We start from the raw sequence: 19,438 nt of genomic DNA, 5'->3' as shown, positions 1-19,438 counted from the left end.
TACCCTGAAACGGGCCTGGGTCATGGGGGAGAGAGGGTGGGTGCAGGGGAAGTGCTTTTGGGATTGTTTGGGTTTAGGGTTGTTGGGTTTTTTTCTATTTGAATTAACATCACAGACAACTCTGTTAACAGAGTTGGGCTTGCACAGCTGAGTGAAATTTAACCCCCCTCTGGCCCAGCATGGAAAGGAAAACAGCCCCCAGGGAAGAGGGGAAGAACAAGACTGACTCAAACCAAGTACTGAGGGACTAGTAACATGTACCCATGCTCTGAGTTGAGAGCACTTCTTTCCACTGACCATAGAGGGGCCTGGGACAGCCTCACTAGACTAAAATTAGGTCTGTAAGAGTTCCCCTTCCTCTCCTCTCCCAGTTCTCTATTTGTGGCTTTCACATCAGAATTCTTCCCTATCTTGTAGGGCTTATAAGAGGAGACATTAAAAGCTTTTCAGTCTTTTAGGATTATTATCTAGGACTGCCCAAGTAGTTAAGGTTGCATCCATAGTGCTAAATTAATCAGACACCAATCTAACTTAACATGCTATCAACCATGTGAAACTTCACATATTTGAGTTTACATTGCCAAGACATACTGAGTTCTTTGCAGGCACTAGAGACAGCAGCACATGTAAGACTTCACTGTCAATGGTCTACAGCCTTTTGCAGTACAATAACTAAGCTCTTACGCCATTTTGCCCAGTGAATTGTGGAGAGCTTTTCAATCCTTCTGGGAAACAGGAAAAACTGTAAGCAGCACTGATGCTATTAGTATTCACTTGATTAAGACGGTATGGGACACAGAATGGGTTATCAATGAATGAAAGTATTGCTTAGATTTGATTGACAGTTCAATTTTAAACCACTAACAAACCTGAGGGAGAGATTGTGTAGTCAATCAAATTCAGCATTATACGGGTATACATGGAAGGTCAGTCTGATCTAAATATTTAAATGTGAGAAGCATACTACAGCTGGTGGAAGGCCAAGATGTACATAAAGTTGGTAAGGGGGATTCAGACTGGAAAGGGGAACGTCTAACACAAATTATTTTCCTTGGGAGTGAAACACCTCCTGGAGAAATATGCAAGCTAATTAAGATGTTTTGGGAACAATCTCAAGCTACTAGTAGAAGTGTGATAAGAAGCACCCTCACGCAAACTATCCTCGTTATAATACTAAAAGTCACACCCGTTGAGCTAGAAACCCCAGCCCAAGCAGAGACCCCTCACCTTTGGGTGTGCATAGAATATTAAACTAGTACTGTAGCTTTAAGAATTAGACGAGAAAATGTAGATGAATAGAAAACTGCTTTGCATAATTACTTATGCATAACTAGACTGTATAAATACTGTACCTGTATGAACGAGCAGGGTGCTAGCTTTGTGGAGCTACCACCTAGCACCCAGTCTTCTGCGAAACCTGAAATAAACTGATATCTCGGCTCTGTGTGTGTATTGGGTGTTGCACACCAGGTAATGAACTCTGTTTGTGACATAACAATTTCAATAAAAATAGCAGGATAATTAGGAGCACTACTAGAGTGAAAGTCTCAAGTTAACTCTACAGTAAGCACATACATTTAGATTATGCTGAGCCTGCCTGGTAGTTTGTGGAAGACAGCCACAGAGAACAGAACTAGCTAAATCTAGTTGCTCTTATTCTGCTATGTTCTCTAGCCATTTTTTGCACATTTTGTTTCTCTGTCTGCTTTCAATGTGGCAAAGGGCAATGTATTCAGAAGGTGGTAAACTTCTGAGTAAGCCTGAACTGCAGTTTAACCCTTATAAACAAAAGTAATAGCCTGAGGGTCTCAGAAGGACTTGCAAGAAAGTTTAGGGAAACAGCACAGATATTGGCAGGGGGCTTTTTATCAAATAAAGAGTAAAATGGGGAAATAAAAAATTGTTCTTACTTGTACTTTAACTGTTCCAGCAATAACCATGTACTTAGAAGATTTAGCAAATAAAGTTAGATGGGCCAGTAAGCAAGCAGAGGATTACCAGAAATACTGTTGAACAGCAATATTTAAATGCACACACACCTTGCTATGCAACAGGGTAAGGGACAAGAAATATTTTTAAAGGAGAGTCTCAGACTAAGAAATTCAGATTTGCTTTGAATTGCTACAGGAAGGGAGGAACTGCATGAAGCAGAATCAACGAAAGGTTCATTAATCAAGAAAGATAAGAGTCACCACAATTTTTGCTGTGAAAAGCTCGTTCATACTTTGTCAGACAAATTCTCTGCTTTCCCAGCCAGCTTACAGCCTAGTCTCTCTTAAATCTAGGCATCCGGGAGGTGTACCCAAACAGCTAGAGTTTTCCCCTCCCATTTTGTCAATGACTGTCTCTTTTCCATCGTATCTTCCCCTCTCCTTCCCCCCTGATTATTTCATTTCTGAAATACTCTTACCTAGTGACTACAAGCAACATCTGTGATGTCTAATTGAAAGGCCAGTAGCTTTAATCTGTCAGTCTTCTTGAGCAATGTTCCACCACAGGAAACACCCAAAATATGGCAATTTTGTCAGTAAACTTTGCGAATTGCTTAGATGTCCTTGAGTAAGACAACAACACTTTAAACTACATTATGAATTCTTGAAAGTATTCTTTATGATGTCGAGAAAATCTGTGGAATTGTGAAATCTGTGGAAACTATGACTGTTCAGCCAGAGAATCATAAAGCTATTATTAGTAAATAGGAAGTGATTTAAAAGATTCATTGTCTTTGGCAAGACTATCACTGTTGATTCAGCTACTGTTTTCAATGGCAAAGACTGGGATTTTCAAGCTCAAGCCTTAAATCAAAGAGAATAAAGTCTTTTAAAAATAGTGAAGACAGAACTTAACGTGAATATATCTTGATTATTCCTCATACTAGTTAATTTAGGCTTATTTTGCCAACCATCACAGTCATGATTATTGGAAGAGTTTATTTAATAAGCAGTAAGAAACCTAAGCAGCAAATTACAGTTTTATTCAACACTGCTCAGAGAATTGAAAAAGTCTGAAATAAGGTATCTGACCTTTTTCTGTGCAGCTTGTTCCCAAGATGAGGTAAGCTCAGAATGGTAACAGAGCTCAACGCATAAAGAGATCGCTACAGTTGTCAGGGTGCTGATTGGATATTGTGTCTTCTAACTACTTCAATTAAGATATTTATCCTGGATTCTTAAAAAAAAAAAAAATCAATGACACTTACGATGAAAGCAATCCTCTCCAGTCTGCAAAACTGGACACTTGAAACTGGCTGCGATTGTTTGGTGTAAGCGATATCCATGCAACATACTTCTAGAATATAGCCTGCACACCAGATCACCTAACACACACATCCTCCCACATCAGGGCAGAGATCAGAGAACTGCCACGTCAAGGTGCTGAACGACGTTTCTTAAGCTCCCATGCAGCATTGTCCCTCTTCTCCCCAGCTCCAGGAAGCCACACCTGGTAGTGCAGCTTGTGAGCAGGTCATAGATCCATTGTGCAGATGTATCTACAAGGGCTCCCAGAGCCTCAGATGGGCAGTGGCACCACACCACCTGTCAGGGAGGTCCAAGAGTTTGTCAATATCTGAGATGAGGGCAGAGGGTGAGTATGTGAGAGTCTGGTTTGATTTGTTTCCACTCCTTTCACTTCTGCTTGTTGAAGATGGTGCCCCAACCTAAGGAGGCCAAGTCCTCCAAGGTGGAGGCAAAGGCCAAGGCACTGACAGCCAAGAAGGCTCTTGAAAACATCCACAGTGTCAAGAAGGTCTGCACATTTCCCACTTGCGGGAGGCCTGAGACTCAACCCAGTGGCTGCAAAGGCAGCTCAGGAACCCCTGCAAGAGCACCCCACAGCAGAACAAGCTTGAACTTTATGTCATTACGAGGTTCCCTTTGACTGCAGAATCAACCATGAAGAAAGAAGATAATACCCTGATTTTCATCACTGATATCAAGACCAAGGCAAACATAGGATCAAGAGGCTTTCAGGAAACTGCACAATATTGACGCAGTCAAGGTCACACATTGGTTAAGTCTGAAGTCTGGTTTGAAGACTTGTGGCTGTCTGACCTAGTGTTCTAGTTGAGACACTGAGCTAGACCCACAAAGGGGGCTTGGGTATCGAAATGTCTGATTTACTGCATCTGCTTAATAATTTTTTTAGTATTCAGACCGAGCATTTAGGATCTCCCTTAACACTGCAGGAGAATCAGAAGATATTAGAGGATATAATTCAGGATAAGTCCCATCAAAGTCAGCATATCAAGATAGAAACTGCCTAAAATCAGGCTGGACAGGGCTCTGAGCAACCTGCTCTAGTTGAAGATGTCCCTGCTCATTGCAGGGGGGTTGGACTACGTGACCTTTAAAGGTCCCTTCCAACCCAAACTATTCTATGATAAAAGGGCTCTGAGGGCACTAATAGGCCTTAGTGGCCCTGAACAGCCTCAGCTTGGGTCTCAACCCCACCAATCATGGGTCCATTTAAGTCAGGCTGCTGGGCTGTGTCACACCCAGGTTACCCTTATTGGGCCCGATCCTGACCTTGTGTTGCTGATTTGCATTTCTGGCTTCACCTCAGAGCTGTCTCATCACCACAGACTTGCTTGATGACCCAGACTCTTGGTTGAGGCTGCCCCCAGCCTGCCCTGCTCCCTTGCCAGAGGCAGTGGACAGGCCAGCTGGGCTCTGCCCTTCCAAGCCCCACCCTGGCGATATTCCCTGTGAGAAATCATTTTAACACAGAACAAATAGTTAAATATAAGAATTATTTAGTGATCTGCTCAAAACACTTTTTCATGGCATGGAAGTCTTCCAAGTACAGTAAAGATTGCAAATTCCAGATTATTGGATACAACTGCTCAAGGGCTAGGTTGTAAAAGAAAAATCTGGAGTTATGCCCGTAACATTAGATCTTAATTCCAAGGCAGAATTTTAGAAGCTGTTTGCCACTATGGCACATTCTCCTCTCCAGAGCCTACTAAGCTTGTGTCTACTAACCTTTTAAGGCTTTGAAGATATCATTGAAGTCCTAGAGATGTGCAGAAGAAGAATTCTGTGTTTTGCAGATTATCTACAGAAAGGAGCTTTTATGAGGCCTCTCGTGTAGTTATACACCAGTCATTGATTTTAGCTCTCATAATCCAGACCCAGATTCTTCCTTGTGTACTATAAAACAATGAAACACAAATTATTACACTACGCGGAATATTTTTAAGAAGAGGAAGGGGAGTTACGGTATGTTAGTAAATCTATGCTTTTATTCATATTAATTGCCATTATTAAAAGGCCATAATTTATTTCAGTTTGGGTGACCTAGAGCTATAAAGCCACCAGCTGAGAGTTAGATAGAAATGTGTGTCATTGCAAGACATCAACTGGTCATAAAAATAACCAGAGTAACTAACTCCTCGTTGAGGAAAATTTGAAAAGCTCGCTCTGGATCCTACTCTCCTGTCTAAACTTCTTTCACTTCCCTCTTAACACTGTCACACTAAAATATATGGTTCGCAAACCTCGCACTACTTACGACAGAAGGAAAGCTTTCTATAATTTGACCTGTTCTTTTCATATTCCTGGGGAAAAAAAATCCCCCTATTTTGTAATCTTGCAAAAGAGATTGTCCCACATATGAAAAACAGTTTATTATACATTTGAAGTAGAGTTAGACTTCCCCTTTCTGGCACTGGCTCTGCAGTGGGTGGTACAGAATGGACAGGCACTCACGCAGCATTCCTGGGACAGGATTTGTTCACTGTGCTAAACTTCATTTTGAATGGAGGAATTTTACTAGAAGGTATGATTCTTAGTGCTTTAGCTCCCACAATTCCCAGAGTTAAGACTCCACTATTATTACTTACAAGAATGAAAGAAAGAAAAAATATGTGACTAAAACACAGAAATGCATTTCCCTTTTTGTTCCTTTTTAATATACTCCTAGTGCAAAACACTAGAGATTATTTTCATTCCTGTAGCAACAGCTCTCACAGGCGTCTATTTCAGTTAGTCCTTATGTTTGTAAAAATGTACCTGCAGTAGCTGCTGGGTGCTTCAGTCCTTGATCAGCTACCTGGTTGAGTCGATTCTGCTGGTTGTTCAGCTTAATCCAGAGTAAACTGCATGGTATGAGGCAGGCAGCACGCTTCAGTTCTAACGCAAAGCAGAGCAATCCACACTGCCTTTTAGTTACTATCATAATACTAAGTTATCACAGAAACTATACATGATGAATATTCTCAGGGACAACATACAAAAACTCTTCAAAGTTACCTGACAACAAAAACCATGTTTTGACTTTGCATAATAGTATAGTTCACTAACATTTTAAAGAGAGACTTGTCATTTTTTAATTTTTACTTCTTTTGTCTTAACCTTTCAGCAAGCTTTCAACATCAGTTTTCTATACAAGACAAAAAAAAAGAATTCCATAACTGGACATAACATTAAGGGAATGTGAATGAAGCTATAATAATGTTAGCACATGAACCTCCCATCAGGAATTAATGCAAAAACAAAAAGAGCAAATTATGCAAATGGTTCTATTTGAGGAGATAAAACAAGTTAGACCCAATTGCCTTCCAGTGCAAATTATAAAAACTTTTCAAAATTACTGTTGTATGTGAGAAATTAATTTCAGGTGGAAAAGGAAGTCAAGTTTACCTAGGTGTTCTGAAATAAAAGGTAGACACAGAATGAATCTCATCTACAGAAGTAATCAGCTCAGTTTAATTTTTAATCAGTCATTAAAAATACCATTTAAGAAGAACTCATCCCTTTTAAACAGGTTAATTAAAAAATTAAGCTTAGTGGGAAGTTCAGCATGCTTTATCGTACTCAAAAATACAATGTTTCATGTTTTATATAACAGCTTTATTACCAAATGGCAAGAGACATTTAGTAATGATGTCATGCAGGTATCACAAAAAATTCCAAAAGATAAACAGGTCACCTAACAACTCAAAATTGCTTGCAGTTAAAAAACAAAGCTACATCTTCCTGATTTCCCAGTTTGTTTCGTGGTAGACACTGTTTTCCTGTCAAAATGCTATGGCTATTTCTTGGATCACTTGCTGGATTCCCTAAAGGAAAGAGTAGGCTGGTACAGTATTCCACAGCACAGTGCTTTTTTGCCTTTTTCACAAGGCCTTCCTTACTCTTCACAACCCGCAGAAGTAGTCCTCATAGGGCAGGAAACTGCCTGAGGTCATTTGCAGCTGAAGATAAACACAGAAGGAACAGGCTAAAAAAAATGCTAACTTTTTGCAAAGGGAAAAGAACTGTATTTTCAACCTTTTTAAGGTCTTAAGGCTTTTAGTCACTGTGAGGGGAACTCAGTCAATGGCTGAAACACAACAGATTTTTCAGTAACACAGCCTGATCCCATCTACACAGTGAAATATAATGCAGTGAAAACGTCAAGTGACTCACATTAAATTGAAACATAGTTCAGTTCCTTCTTTAGTGCCAAGGTTACGCCCAAACATTGGCTTTATACAGAATAGAAGGGATTTTCCAACAGCATCCGTTATTGACCAGAAATTGCGACAAATTTTGAGAAAAGCCACTGGACAATAAGTAGTAAGTAATTTATTCTAAGAGATCATCTGCATGAAAAATTAACTATGTGGAAAAGTAGGCTGTAAATCTACAGTGACTTCACACTCAATAGTCTAGGGGACACTTGCTCACAACAGCTAAATTCACACTCAAGTTTACTATGGAATAAATCCCCTGGGTAGATGACCTCTGAGATTAGAGCTGCCGCAATAAAAATAATCACTATTCAGTTTTAAATACCAATAAAGTACACTTTTAGAGTAAATTCTAAACAACAAAACAATTGCTGAAGCTAAATAATCTTACAATAAACTTGCAAACAGAAGTGATATGAATTCCTTTACATACCTATGTAAAAAATACCATTTATGTGCAGCCCATAATAATCTTTAAATAAAAGACAAATAGTGTATCAATAATATTTACTATATATTTACATGTAATACTGTGATGAAATGAAGGAGTCAATTATGTTACAAAAACTCTTTAAAGGTACCAGTACCTTTCACATTATCACATTTATGGAACTGTTCTCTTACATCTCAAATGATCTACCATATGATGAGTTAACATGAGGATACAGACAAATAAACCCTTGAATTGGAGCATATGCTAATGTGTCAACTCCCATTTCAGCAAGATACTTCAGGGGCACCAACTTAAAGCATATAAGCAGCACTGGTTTCAGTAGGATAAAACTTAAACGCGCACCCCAGTTCCTTGCTCATCAGGGCCTCATTTTATGGGATTCCACTGACAATACAACAAACTACAACAGTTATAAGCATACAAGGGGAGGTATCATATACCTTATTGAGTGAATATATATACTTTTACTTAAAGGTGAATCATAGCTGGTCGCCCACTGCCAGCTACTGACTTACCGGACAATGGAATCATCCTTTCAATTTTATATACACTGACACATGAGCCTTCTGTTACATGATGCTTTGAACATTATTTGGAATCAGCTCTTTAATAAGAACTACACCAATTTGTGTACTTGACATTTCTAGCTAATCCAGCAGCAGTGGAAAATTTTATACTCTTTACATATTGCTTGAGAAATGGTAGTATTACAATGCTTAAAGTTATACGTTTTTAAATCACTTGAGAACTGAGAGTTTTATATAACCATACGATCATTTTCTTAAATTGGCAGAATAAATCTATGCAAGTGAAATATCAGCAAAATAATCAACATTAAAAAATTAAAATTAGAACTTCAAAAATCATCAGCCAGGCACGACAAAAATTCTAACCTACTCTCTCCCTTCCTATATCCTCTCCCAGAAAAAACTTTACAGAGGACTGGACAAGAGGGAATGATGTGACACTTGGCCTTTGTTAATCCAGTTAGTAAAGCAGATGTAGGTTCAAGTATTTAAATCCACACGGCACTAATAAATAGAAGTAAACAATCAGGATGAGAATATCATTGTAGTTAAAGTACTGCGAGAAACTTTTGTTTCTGAGTGAGCACCGTTATTATATTATGCTATTATTTTGGAAATCCAAAAGGCAAAAAAAAAAAAAATATTGTTGATGAGAAATGTACTCAGACCAGATCACATGCAAGCCTACAGAGAATGTTACAAAACTGGACTGAATAATTAAGAGGTTTTTTTCCTTGCAAGTTTTAGAAAGCATTATCTGTAGTTTATGTCTACATTACAATTTTTGCTCTGCAGATAATCAGAGCAAAATATTACATCTGTGTTTTCACTTCCCTCATCCTGAGGGCCCCCCACACATGCCCTCCCAAAGTAAAACACTGATGGTTTGGTTACAAAACTATACGCAGTACATTTCTGAACACGGTTCCTTCTATTTTAGGCCACGTGTTCATTTGAAGACATTCTTATCAATTACAAGCCTCCCCTTTCATTGCTTAAGATCCAATAGAAAAGCAAATATACAAATATCAGAAGTGCTGATCCTGAGATGAAGTATGGGAAATTCTGGTCCGGTTTGATCCTTATTCAAACTTCTGTTTCAGTTTCTTCTGGAAGACAGCTGGTAGGATGGAGAGGATGGCTAGAATCATGAGGACAAAAACAGAGTTCCAGGAAACAGCTTCCCCTGCTGTTGTAAGTTGGTACAGGGTTGTTCCTGCCTTAATGGCTACAAAAGATGGTGGTGCCACACCTGGAGCAGGGAATTAGAAGGGTAGGAAAGCAAAGGAAGAAAAAACAGCTTGTTAGGGTGAAAAAAAAAGGAAAAAATAGTCATCCAACTTTTAACACCAAAAAATTCAGACTTTGCTGCCTTGTACTTTTGTTTTTTTTAAAAAGCAGCATAAATACAAAATTCAAAGACAAAAAACCGTTATCAAAAGAACTGGTTTTAGGCCATTTTTAATATTTTTAACACCAACTCAAACCCAGAAGACTAAGAAAATAATCTCTGCTCTTTAGACACTGCAGTTTCAAGTTGTCTCTCTACAAATGGATTTTATTTAAGTTCACAAAGGAAAAATATGGATTGTTTCCTGACCAGATTAAAAAGTATTTGTAAAAACATGCCAATTACAAAACTAAAGTGTTTAGCACTACTTTAGTTAAATTATGAATTCACTCCTAGGAAGATATATCAGGATGAACAAAATGGAGTGGGAAGAGGAGAAACAATCCTTCAGATCAAAGCCACATACATCCTCACACAATTATGCTGAGCTCAAAATAGGAGCTTATAGAAGTTCACAGAAATATGATAGCCATGAAGTAGAACAAAAAGTTACTAATAAAGTGTTCATATAATGTATGTTTCCTTAAGTGAGTAATTAGCCTAGGCTCATTACCTCTCATCCAGTACATCAGAACAGTCCCGACTACTAAAATCTTTTGATGCTATAAGCTCCACACACTGAAAAGTACAAAAGCAATATTCTTGTGTAACCTTTCAGTTGTCCAGTAGGTGGTGATCTCTGCTGAACAATGTATACAGAGAGAAGCAAGTAATAATCCTTCTTTGGGCTACCCCCAAACTGCAGTTCACTAGCCAGAATTCTTACCTAGAAAAGTGCCAATGAAAAATACTTTCAATGGCACATTAATTACAGGAGATGTTATATTGATAAACCAGTTGGGAAGAAAAGGTGTTATTCTCAAAAATATTATGTAGTTAATGAGGTGTTCTCTGTGTCGTTCAACCTGCCAAGACAAAAACAAAAAAAAATTCAGTAAAACAATCCCTGCCTTGAAAATACACAATTATTTTACTACTAGAGCTTTGTTAGGGGAGATTTTTGTACCTTTTGTAGAAATTGAAAAGTTGCAAACATAAAAATCAGTTAAACAATAAGTGACTCAAGGAAGAGTCATCAGTGAATCACCTGTTAAATAGTACTGAAGTTAGTCTGGAAATACTAGTCTGTGGTAGAGCATGATGACGATGTGTCTGAATCAGCCAACTTAAACAGCAAACAAGTAATTCGGCACAGCAGCAGGCCTAACCCTAACTCTAGAGCAGCAACCTCTGCCTGTCTAACTGTAGCTCAAGCAACACGGCCAGCTTGTCATCCTATTCCTAAAGCTTTTGCAGGAACTAACAATTAAGTTTGTTCCTCAACCCATTCTGTCCTAACTCATAATCAAACTTGAAACATAGCTGTATTCCTCACCTGAAAACTTACCTAGGTCATGGCTCTGACGTTCATCAGGTGGCTGCTGCCAGCACAGTTGCAAAACCTACCTACCTATACATTAGAATGCCTAGCATTAACATTACCCATTACCACAATAGCCTCAACTTTATTTACAGTCTTAATTATATTCTCAAGTCTAGCCCAGCTCCTTACACTAGTACTACACCAAAGCCTCTTCTCCTTCCAGCCTGCCTGTAGCACATCAGCCCTCTCAAACAAGGAATGTAACCTCAAACCAAGTTATAAGGGTAGCAAAGCATCCACCATTTCTGGCCTATCCTGGTAGACCCTCACTAAGCCTAAGCCTAAACATGGTCATCTGGCCCCAAACAGTTGAAATCAAACCTGGTCTGACTGCAATTCCGTCTGAAATCTCATGTAGCAACTCACCCCAGTCACAACCCTGGTTTTTCCTGTTTTAGCTTTAACTGCAACACTGAACTCAGTAGCCCTGCTATTGTTCACTAATACCACTGTGGGTTTTTTTAACCTTAGTGGAGAACAAATATTTAAACATTTATTAATCCTGCATATAAAATGTCTTAGCCCTCAAAATGCAAGCATGATATAGTCCAATTAACTTGTAAGCAGTGAGATATGAGCTGCACATGTAATTACATGATTTGAAATCACATATCCAGTTCTACTAATGGAAATAGCAACCACTTGCTGCTCAGAGAATAGCCTCAAGATTATACTGCAATATTAAGATTTACTTGGGTCAAGAGTCAAAATACTACTATATTACCTAATAAGCTCAATTGTGCAGGACACAGCTCCACATCTTACCTAATGAGGAACAAGTTTAAAATATTCTTATGTGATTCAAACACCTTGAACAGAGTATAGTAGTAAGTTGTGCTTCATACTTGCCAAAAAAAAAAAAACTCAACATGTTTCAGAGTATCAAAGCAAGAGACATGCAGTCAAGTACTAATCACACTATGACTTGGTATTGCAAAATCTTTAACTTCATCTGATGATTAACACTTGCTGACACTAATGTTACCAGATACTGTAAGAAAGTTTCTAAATGCTCCAACCACAATAACATCTTCAAATTAAGGGTTTGCAATCAAACATGTAGCTACAGGTTTTCTTCCCCTATAAAAAACAGAAACCCAAGCTTTCATTAGTTCTGATGCTTAGAGAGCTATTACTTTAAATTGAAACTGGAGAGGTTTCCTTTTGACATTAGCTAAACCAGGGGGGTTATCAGTTGCAAACTCTTCCTAGGTAAAAACAGCTTCCTCACAGGAAATACCATAAAATCAGGAATACTCCCCACTGTTTAAAAACACCCAGAGAAAGTAACTATACAGTGTCAGAAAGGAGTCAGAATCCTTTCTTTGTAACTAGATACATGAGCATAAGACCCCCTAGTTTTTCATGCTATTCCACTATACATTTTCTATCATAAATTTCAGCATCTCTAGAAACTTTACCTGTTCTGACCATTTTACCGCTTTTTCTGTTAAGTATCTGTATACAACAGGACGTCCCACTAGGTATGAAAGCATATAGCAGAATGAAGCTCCAAGTCCTGAGCACTGGGGAGGGGGAAAAAAAAAAAAGGAACAAATGAGCAGAAACTCTAATCTTAGCCTTATATCTCTACACTGGTCTGGATAGAGCCTGCTTCTATGCAGCCCTCCATTGTGGCTGAAGGGCTGTCCTTCAGCAGTATGTACACACTCCCTAAGAATGTTGTTGACTCAAGACAGTTCCTTTATTTCCAAGGCATATAGATCAATCTTAACATTCAAAGTAGACAATGTTGATTACTTATCAGTTAATACTGAGTGCTTCTGCAGTTTTAAGATTTTGAACAGTGAAAGCTTTACAAGTAAGGGCACAATGGCATTAAAGATTCAAATTTGAAAATTCATCAACTTGGTCTTCCATACCTGCTCAATTATCTCATTCATAAGTACTAAGGCTCATTATGACTGCATCTTTTGTAAATGACATTTTTTGAAGCTTGTCAATAACATACATTTCATATCTTAAATTAAGCTTCTTGGGTATTTAAGCCATTTAAAAACAGATGTGTTTTGCAGTGCGCTAATAAAAATGTAGTAAGCGTTCTGAAATTACAGTCAGGTTCTGGTAGATGCTAGGTAAGCTTAAAATAAAGGTGACTGTCCAATTCACACCCAGCTGCCGCCATTATTAAGAAAACTTGGAGAAACAGTTTAGTGTTTTGGATCATCACCCAATGCTACAGTGAATTTTGTGGTAACACCATTCTCACAACAGAGCTGAATGAGAACCCGTTCATACCCCTATTTCACTCAGACTTTGATCATTTCAAACAGGAAGCTGTTTAGATGCTTGGTTGTGTTCTAAATGGATAGAAGTATATGCCCTCACAAACTATTTTCCATACTTACCAGACAAACAAGAAATAGGGCCAGTGGAAAGGGATAAAGAAACCCTGACAGGATACTGAGAAATATAGACCCAGGGATAGCAAATGTTTGCAAGCTGGATGCATCTTTGTTAAGAAAAAAAAACCCCAAACATTTTTAAAAAGCTACCCAATTCTTAATTTTTTAAGCAGTCATGATACATATTACGATTTCAACAAGCATAAATTGGCACAGCCTCTAAAGATCTTTACTTCCAAATACATTTGCAGAGTAGCACAAGAAGCCCAAGCACAGAGAAACAAGGGGTAGATTCATCATTACACATACAAAAATAAGTCACTAAATAATAAAAGCTGTACTACATTTTTCTCTTTTATCTGTGCTACAATTGACACTGGGTATTTATTGTGACATTACAAGAAACACATACTTGTGATTTTACATTATTGACTAGAGATAAGCAGATTTCAGCCACTCTCTCAGAAAAGTTCACAGAACTCCTCATCTGAGCCCCTAACTATTATGAGTTTCATGGAAGACTGACATGTATGAAGGCAACTACTACTTTCTTACAAATAGGCACAGTGCAATCACGAGATAACTAGGATACATGATCACTAATTTCAGTCAGAATTTTTCAAAAAGGCAAAAATTAAATTTCTGCAGCATAAGCAAAAAGGCTAAAACTAAATTTCTGCAGCATAAGCAAAAAGGCTGTTGAGCTTAAGGCTTGCTAGGCATACTTGCGACTCTGATGTATTGCCCAGTTTGGACAGAAATCTTATAAAGCAAAAAAAATTTGCACACTATTTTATCTGAGTTGAATTGACTGAAATATCAAAAAGCCAAATAATCTTCCTTTCTATTAAGTCCATTACAACTAGCACAGCTTTTTCTAAGCAAGTGTCAAGGTTCCAAGATAACTGTAACATGCTTGTCAACTGATCACAGTCTACTGCTGAGACAGTAAATGTCGTCACATCAGCTGCTATAACAGTTCAATAAACAGCTAATTCTGTTCTACCTCTTGTTAATATATAAACCAACATTTTAATTTTCTTCATAAATCTATTATTTGTGAACTACACTTAAAAAGAATGGGCTGAAGGATAATTACTAATGGCACATTCAGTGCTGATTTTTCTTGGGAGTTAGGAAAGCCTCCTGCATTAAACTATGAAACAGACCTCTTATATAGCTTTTAAAAGTTATTAACCTCTAGTTAAATGTCCCAGTTAAGAGTGTGTTTAATGATTAATTATTATATTCAGCACTCAGGAAAAAGTTAGCACAGAACACAGGTAGCCTTTGTGTATCCCTAGGCAGAAAGTACTTCAGAAATTTAGCTCTCTCTAAAAGGAAATAGAGATTTGTTTTTTTAATGTGGGCATTGCAGAGATGAAAGAAGGCTCAAAACACTTTCCTTGAGAAAGGCTGTAAAATACTCTTTAAATTACCTTTATATGGCACTTTTGAATGTCTCGAGGAAGAGCAGTGCAGTAGTCTCAGTTTTCCTTTAGAATCAAAAGTAATTTCTAACTGGCAATTCAGTTTGCAATTTAAAAAGTTAGCATAACTCTAAAATGAGACCAAGTCTAATATTAAAGCTAATAATGTTGTCCATAACAGACACACAGTCAAGGTGAAGCTGCATGCAAATCCCCAACAGCATTTACTACTATACATGCATGCATCAATTTCCTTCTACTCAATGCCTTCATACAGTCCAAAAAGCATACTGAAACACATAAGAAATGTTTTAAGTTCAAAGATTTTAGAATATCTGTGTCTATTTATAAACATACCTAAGTATGTTAGCCTTCTTTACCCATGATCAAGAATTTACAAGTTTGTATTTTTAATTTCTTTTTCAGAGAAATATGACTATATCAAAACTGCCATTTATATCAGAAAAAGGATACAAAACATATGTGGCAAAATATGCCACTAATACTTGAACGTAAAATGTGTCCTTATATTTAGACAGGACTTTTCCCAAGGCCTTTGCATCATCCATATCTCTAGGAACCTTTATACATTCTCTTTCTTCTCTGGAGGGGAAAAAAAAAATAAATAGCAGGAGTGGTGGTAAATATAATCCAACAGTATAGTAAAATTACTTACTGAATATATAGATAAATAGATACACTACACCACTAAACTATAACCTCAGCAAACAAACCACATGATTAATATTGTGATAATGTTCTCAGATGAACACTTAACATTTACAGCATGTTTTGTATTAGAAGATCCTCAATTTTAGATATTTGCAAATGATATTTTAATTCATTACAATAATCAGCTTCATTTCTAGGGTTTTTGTTTTGGTTTGTTTTTTTTTTCTTACTAAGTACGGATCAAAAAGAAATAATTACTCAAACCAAACCTTGGCAACTGAACAGCAGTCAACATTTCGGCCAAAAAAACCTGTAACTGCCTCAACAGTAGGGTCATAACATTTGAAGTGCAGCAAGAGCGGCAGAGCTTTACCTCACAAACAAACAAAGCTTTAAGAGCAAAATCTCATGTCACACCTTAATCTGGTGCAACCCTGGGCAGCACAGTTGAGTGTCCTCTCTTCCTCTGTATCAGACTTAGTGATTGGACTGTTGCAAACTGAACTTGTTGAGCAAGTTAATCAGACAGAAAATTAACTACCAAAAGAAAAAAAGAAAGTTGTCAGACAAGCAGGCTTCCATCTTGTCAAACTATCTACCTTCCCAACACAAGCACTAGATGCAACGAAAAGGAGAAAAAGAGAACGTGAAGCTTAGCTATGAAGGAAGAAGGATGTCCCCTTTTGATGACAGCCTGCAGTTATACCAGTACACAAGGAATTTTAAAATAAACCTAGCCCTAGCTAGGTTATAACCTAGCTAGGTTAATAAACCAAGCACATTTTGGCTCTCAACTGAAGAAGGTTAAGAACATAGTGAGTTACCATTGCTAATGTGACAGGCGGTAATTTATCAAAACACAGTATCTCAACTGTCCAACAGAAACCCTAGGTCAAGTACAACTCTGTTTACACAGATCCTACTGGTTAGTATTTCAATATTAAGCTTTGTACCCTGACATTCTAGGTTATACACTCAAATTCCCTTTTAAAAAAATAAGGTTATATCTATAATTAACTCATGTCAGTTTAAAAATCACTTAACCCCATGTAGGCTCCTCTACAATTTGATCCTGAATGAAAAGCAAATAAATTAATCTTTCCTGACATACTTACTCACTAAGTTGTGGGAAATTTTTATATACCAGGAACATAAGGAAAGCAGCTGATAGGAAGACAGACACTAAAATAAGAAGTGATGTCCGAGCTGATCCACCTTCTGCCTGCGCTTTCCCTGGAGTTAAACAAAAACAAAGAAAGTTAAAACAAAACAACAAAAAACCCCTCACATCTTACAACAGATTTCAAACTTATACCTTAAGGAAATGTTAAGGTAAGCTGTCCGTGGACATAAATCTTCCCACCAATGCTTTCAATAACATATACAACACATTGCTCACATTCCCTGAAAGCTTTCAAACAAATCTGAAGTTCTTACACTGGCAAACATCCCACAGAAGTCATGAACTTCTATGATCCATATTAATTGAGGCTTAAATTATTAAATACATTTGTAAAGAGATAAAAGGAGCAAAATAACGTAAGCCATACATATTTTTCCCCTTTTTGCCAGAAATCTTCTGCCAGTCCAATTAACCAGAGATTTAACTTGAAGTTAAACCTTCAGTATGGACAACGCAACTTTGAAACAGGCTCATTAACAGATTTTTATTTTTTTTCCTGCTAAGAAAGAACACCAGGCACAGCCACTAGCCAACTAGCTGAGACACACACATCAGGAGAAAACATATGTAAACACACACAGCCTCCAGCCTGGGATATAAAGATTACAGTTCTCAGACTTGGGAATTACACATATTTTACCCTCATAAAAAAAAAGACTTCTCTCTGATATGTCTATGTAAGTTTTTATTAGCCCTTAAATTCTTGTGTAAAGGAAGTAATAGGGGTACAATAAGTGATAAAATTACATTTAAGGCTTCTTCTCTACTTTTTTGTGTTAGATTTTTACCAATATGACCATACATATGCAATACACTGACAAGCACCAATGCACTGACACGCACAAATAATTTTAAACAGAAATAAACAGTAAGAACTCTCTGCATCCACGCTAGGGTGTGTATGCGTGCATGTATTAAAACACTTTCTCTCCTCAGACACTGCTAGACTAGCACAACTTTGCAGGGAGCGTCTCTCTTGGTCACTGGAAGAACGCAAAAAATGCCAAGGCTGTATTTTCATTCGTAGATGCCGGTGGCATGACTACAATACCAACGCGCAACATTCAAGCGGGTCGCGCTGCCACCTCACTGTTGTGAAACACAGCGAAAGGATGACGAAACCCACGGACGAAACAGAGCCGGCTGGACGAGCTGGCAATTTTACTCGCTTTAATGTTTTTCGCTTTGAGGTCAGCGTGATCCTACAGGTGTGCACTGGCTCTGCTAAGGCCGAAAGGACAGAAGGCGGCCTCCATTTAGCAGTTTCAAGCATTAATACCTCACCGGTGGTTATTTTAATAACATTTTCTCCACAGAGAAAAAAAAAATAATAATAATTTAAAAAAAAACTTAGAGGACGAAAAAGGAAAATAAAGCGAACTGCACTTTCTGCCACTTTTTGTACTACGGTCGTGCCGGTAGCGGAACAACACACACACGAACCCACGCGTGTTTCCTCATTAGCGTGCCTGTGGAGCGGGTTGCTGCCCCATTTCGACCCCCGGCCCTGACGCCGGTAGCGGCTGACAGGCCCCGCGACCGGAGCCCGTCTCACCCCCACACACATCGGGCCCCCTGAGGCGACCGAGCTGCCGCTCTCCCGCCCAACCGCCCGTGCGGGCCGCAGCGGGCAATGTCCCCGGCCCGCGCGGGCAGCTGGGCGGGCGGTTGACCGTTGGCAGGACGAGGTCGCGCGCTCCCGCCGCCCCAACCCCCGGCACCTTCTAGAAGCTGCCGCTGGTGCCTGGCGCTCTCCGCCGCCGCTTGACAAGGACCGCGCTCCGCCGCCCTCCGCTGCGCCATGGCTCCGCGATACCCCAGGGCCCACCGGCCGGCGAATCAAGGCAAGGGCAGGCCTCGCCGGCACCGAAAGCCGCGGGAAGGAGGCGGGACCGGCCGCTCCTCCTCACCCCACCGGGTCGCGGTCGCCCTCCCGCCCCCGTCGCCGCACAGCGCATGCGCTGCTGCGGTGTGCCGCTTGTATGAGGGTTATTACGGTTTGCGCTTCTGCGCCGTGATATACGGGAGCACGTGTTGGGCTTCACATCGTGAAATACGGCGGTGGGTTAGTGATGGTAAATACGGTAACGCCTCCTTTCTGGGAACGCCCATATGGGTATATATGGTAAACGGGTGTGCGCTCAGTAGGGGTAAATACGGTGCGGGGTGTCCCTTCAGCGCGGCGGGGTGGCGGCGCCCCGGCCCGGCTGGAAATAAAGGCCGATCGTGCCTGCGGGAAGCAGGGTAAAACCTGTCTGCGGGCTCGTTTTACCTCGGTAACGGCGTGAGGCGTGGGAGCGGCTTTGCCTCTGTGAACGGGGGTGGGAGCTTCCCTGGGAGACAGAGCAGCGAGAGCCCCTCGGCCGCCGGTTGGGACGGTGGGGCCTCACTAGCGCCCCGCCGCGGCGGCGGCGGCTCTGGCGGTGCCCGGGCGGCTCTGGGGCGGGGCGGGGCTCACCGGGGCGCTGGAACAGTAGTGGGCTTTGAGGAAAAGGGGAAACCTGATTTGGTTTTTACAGTTAGGTTTTCGAGACGGTTTGTTCCTCTCTTTCGAGAAGAAAGCTTCAGTGCGCTGTTTC

General features: G+C 39.6%; 1 protein-coding gene across 1 annotated transcript; it reads right to left on the bottom strand.

Moving 5' to 3' along the window:
- Nucleotides 1–7,550: 7,550 nt before the first annotated feature.
- Nucleotides 7,551–18,805, bottom strand: TMEM41B (transmembrane protein 41B). The gene is made up of 7 exons (XM_072864561.1): nt 18,581–18,805; nt 16,792–16,909; nt 15,479–15,607; nt 13,578–13,671; nt 12,630–12,734; nt 10,552–10,690; nt 7,551–9,686 (listed from the first exon to the last, which is right to left on the bottom strand). The coding sequence occupies exons 1-7, from the start codon at nt 18,660–18,662 to the stop codon at nt 9,517–9,519; spliced, it is 837 nt and encodes a 278-aa protein (XP_072720662.1). The 5' UTR covers nt 18,663–18,805; the 3' UTR covers nt 7,551–9,516.
- Between the last annotated feature and the right edge of the window lie 633 nt (nt 18,806–19,438).

Source organism: Ciconia boyciana, chromosome 6, assembly GCF_034638445.1.
Source record: "Ciconia boyciana chromosome 6, ASM3463844v1, whole genome shotgun sequence".
Lineage (NCBI taxonomy): Eukaryota > Metazoa > Chordata > Aves > Ciconiiformes > Ciconiidae > Ciconia > Ciconia boyciana.
The sequence above is the reverse complement of the archived record's forward strand: the minus strand, read 5'-3'. Positions and strand labels throughout refer to the sequence as shown.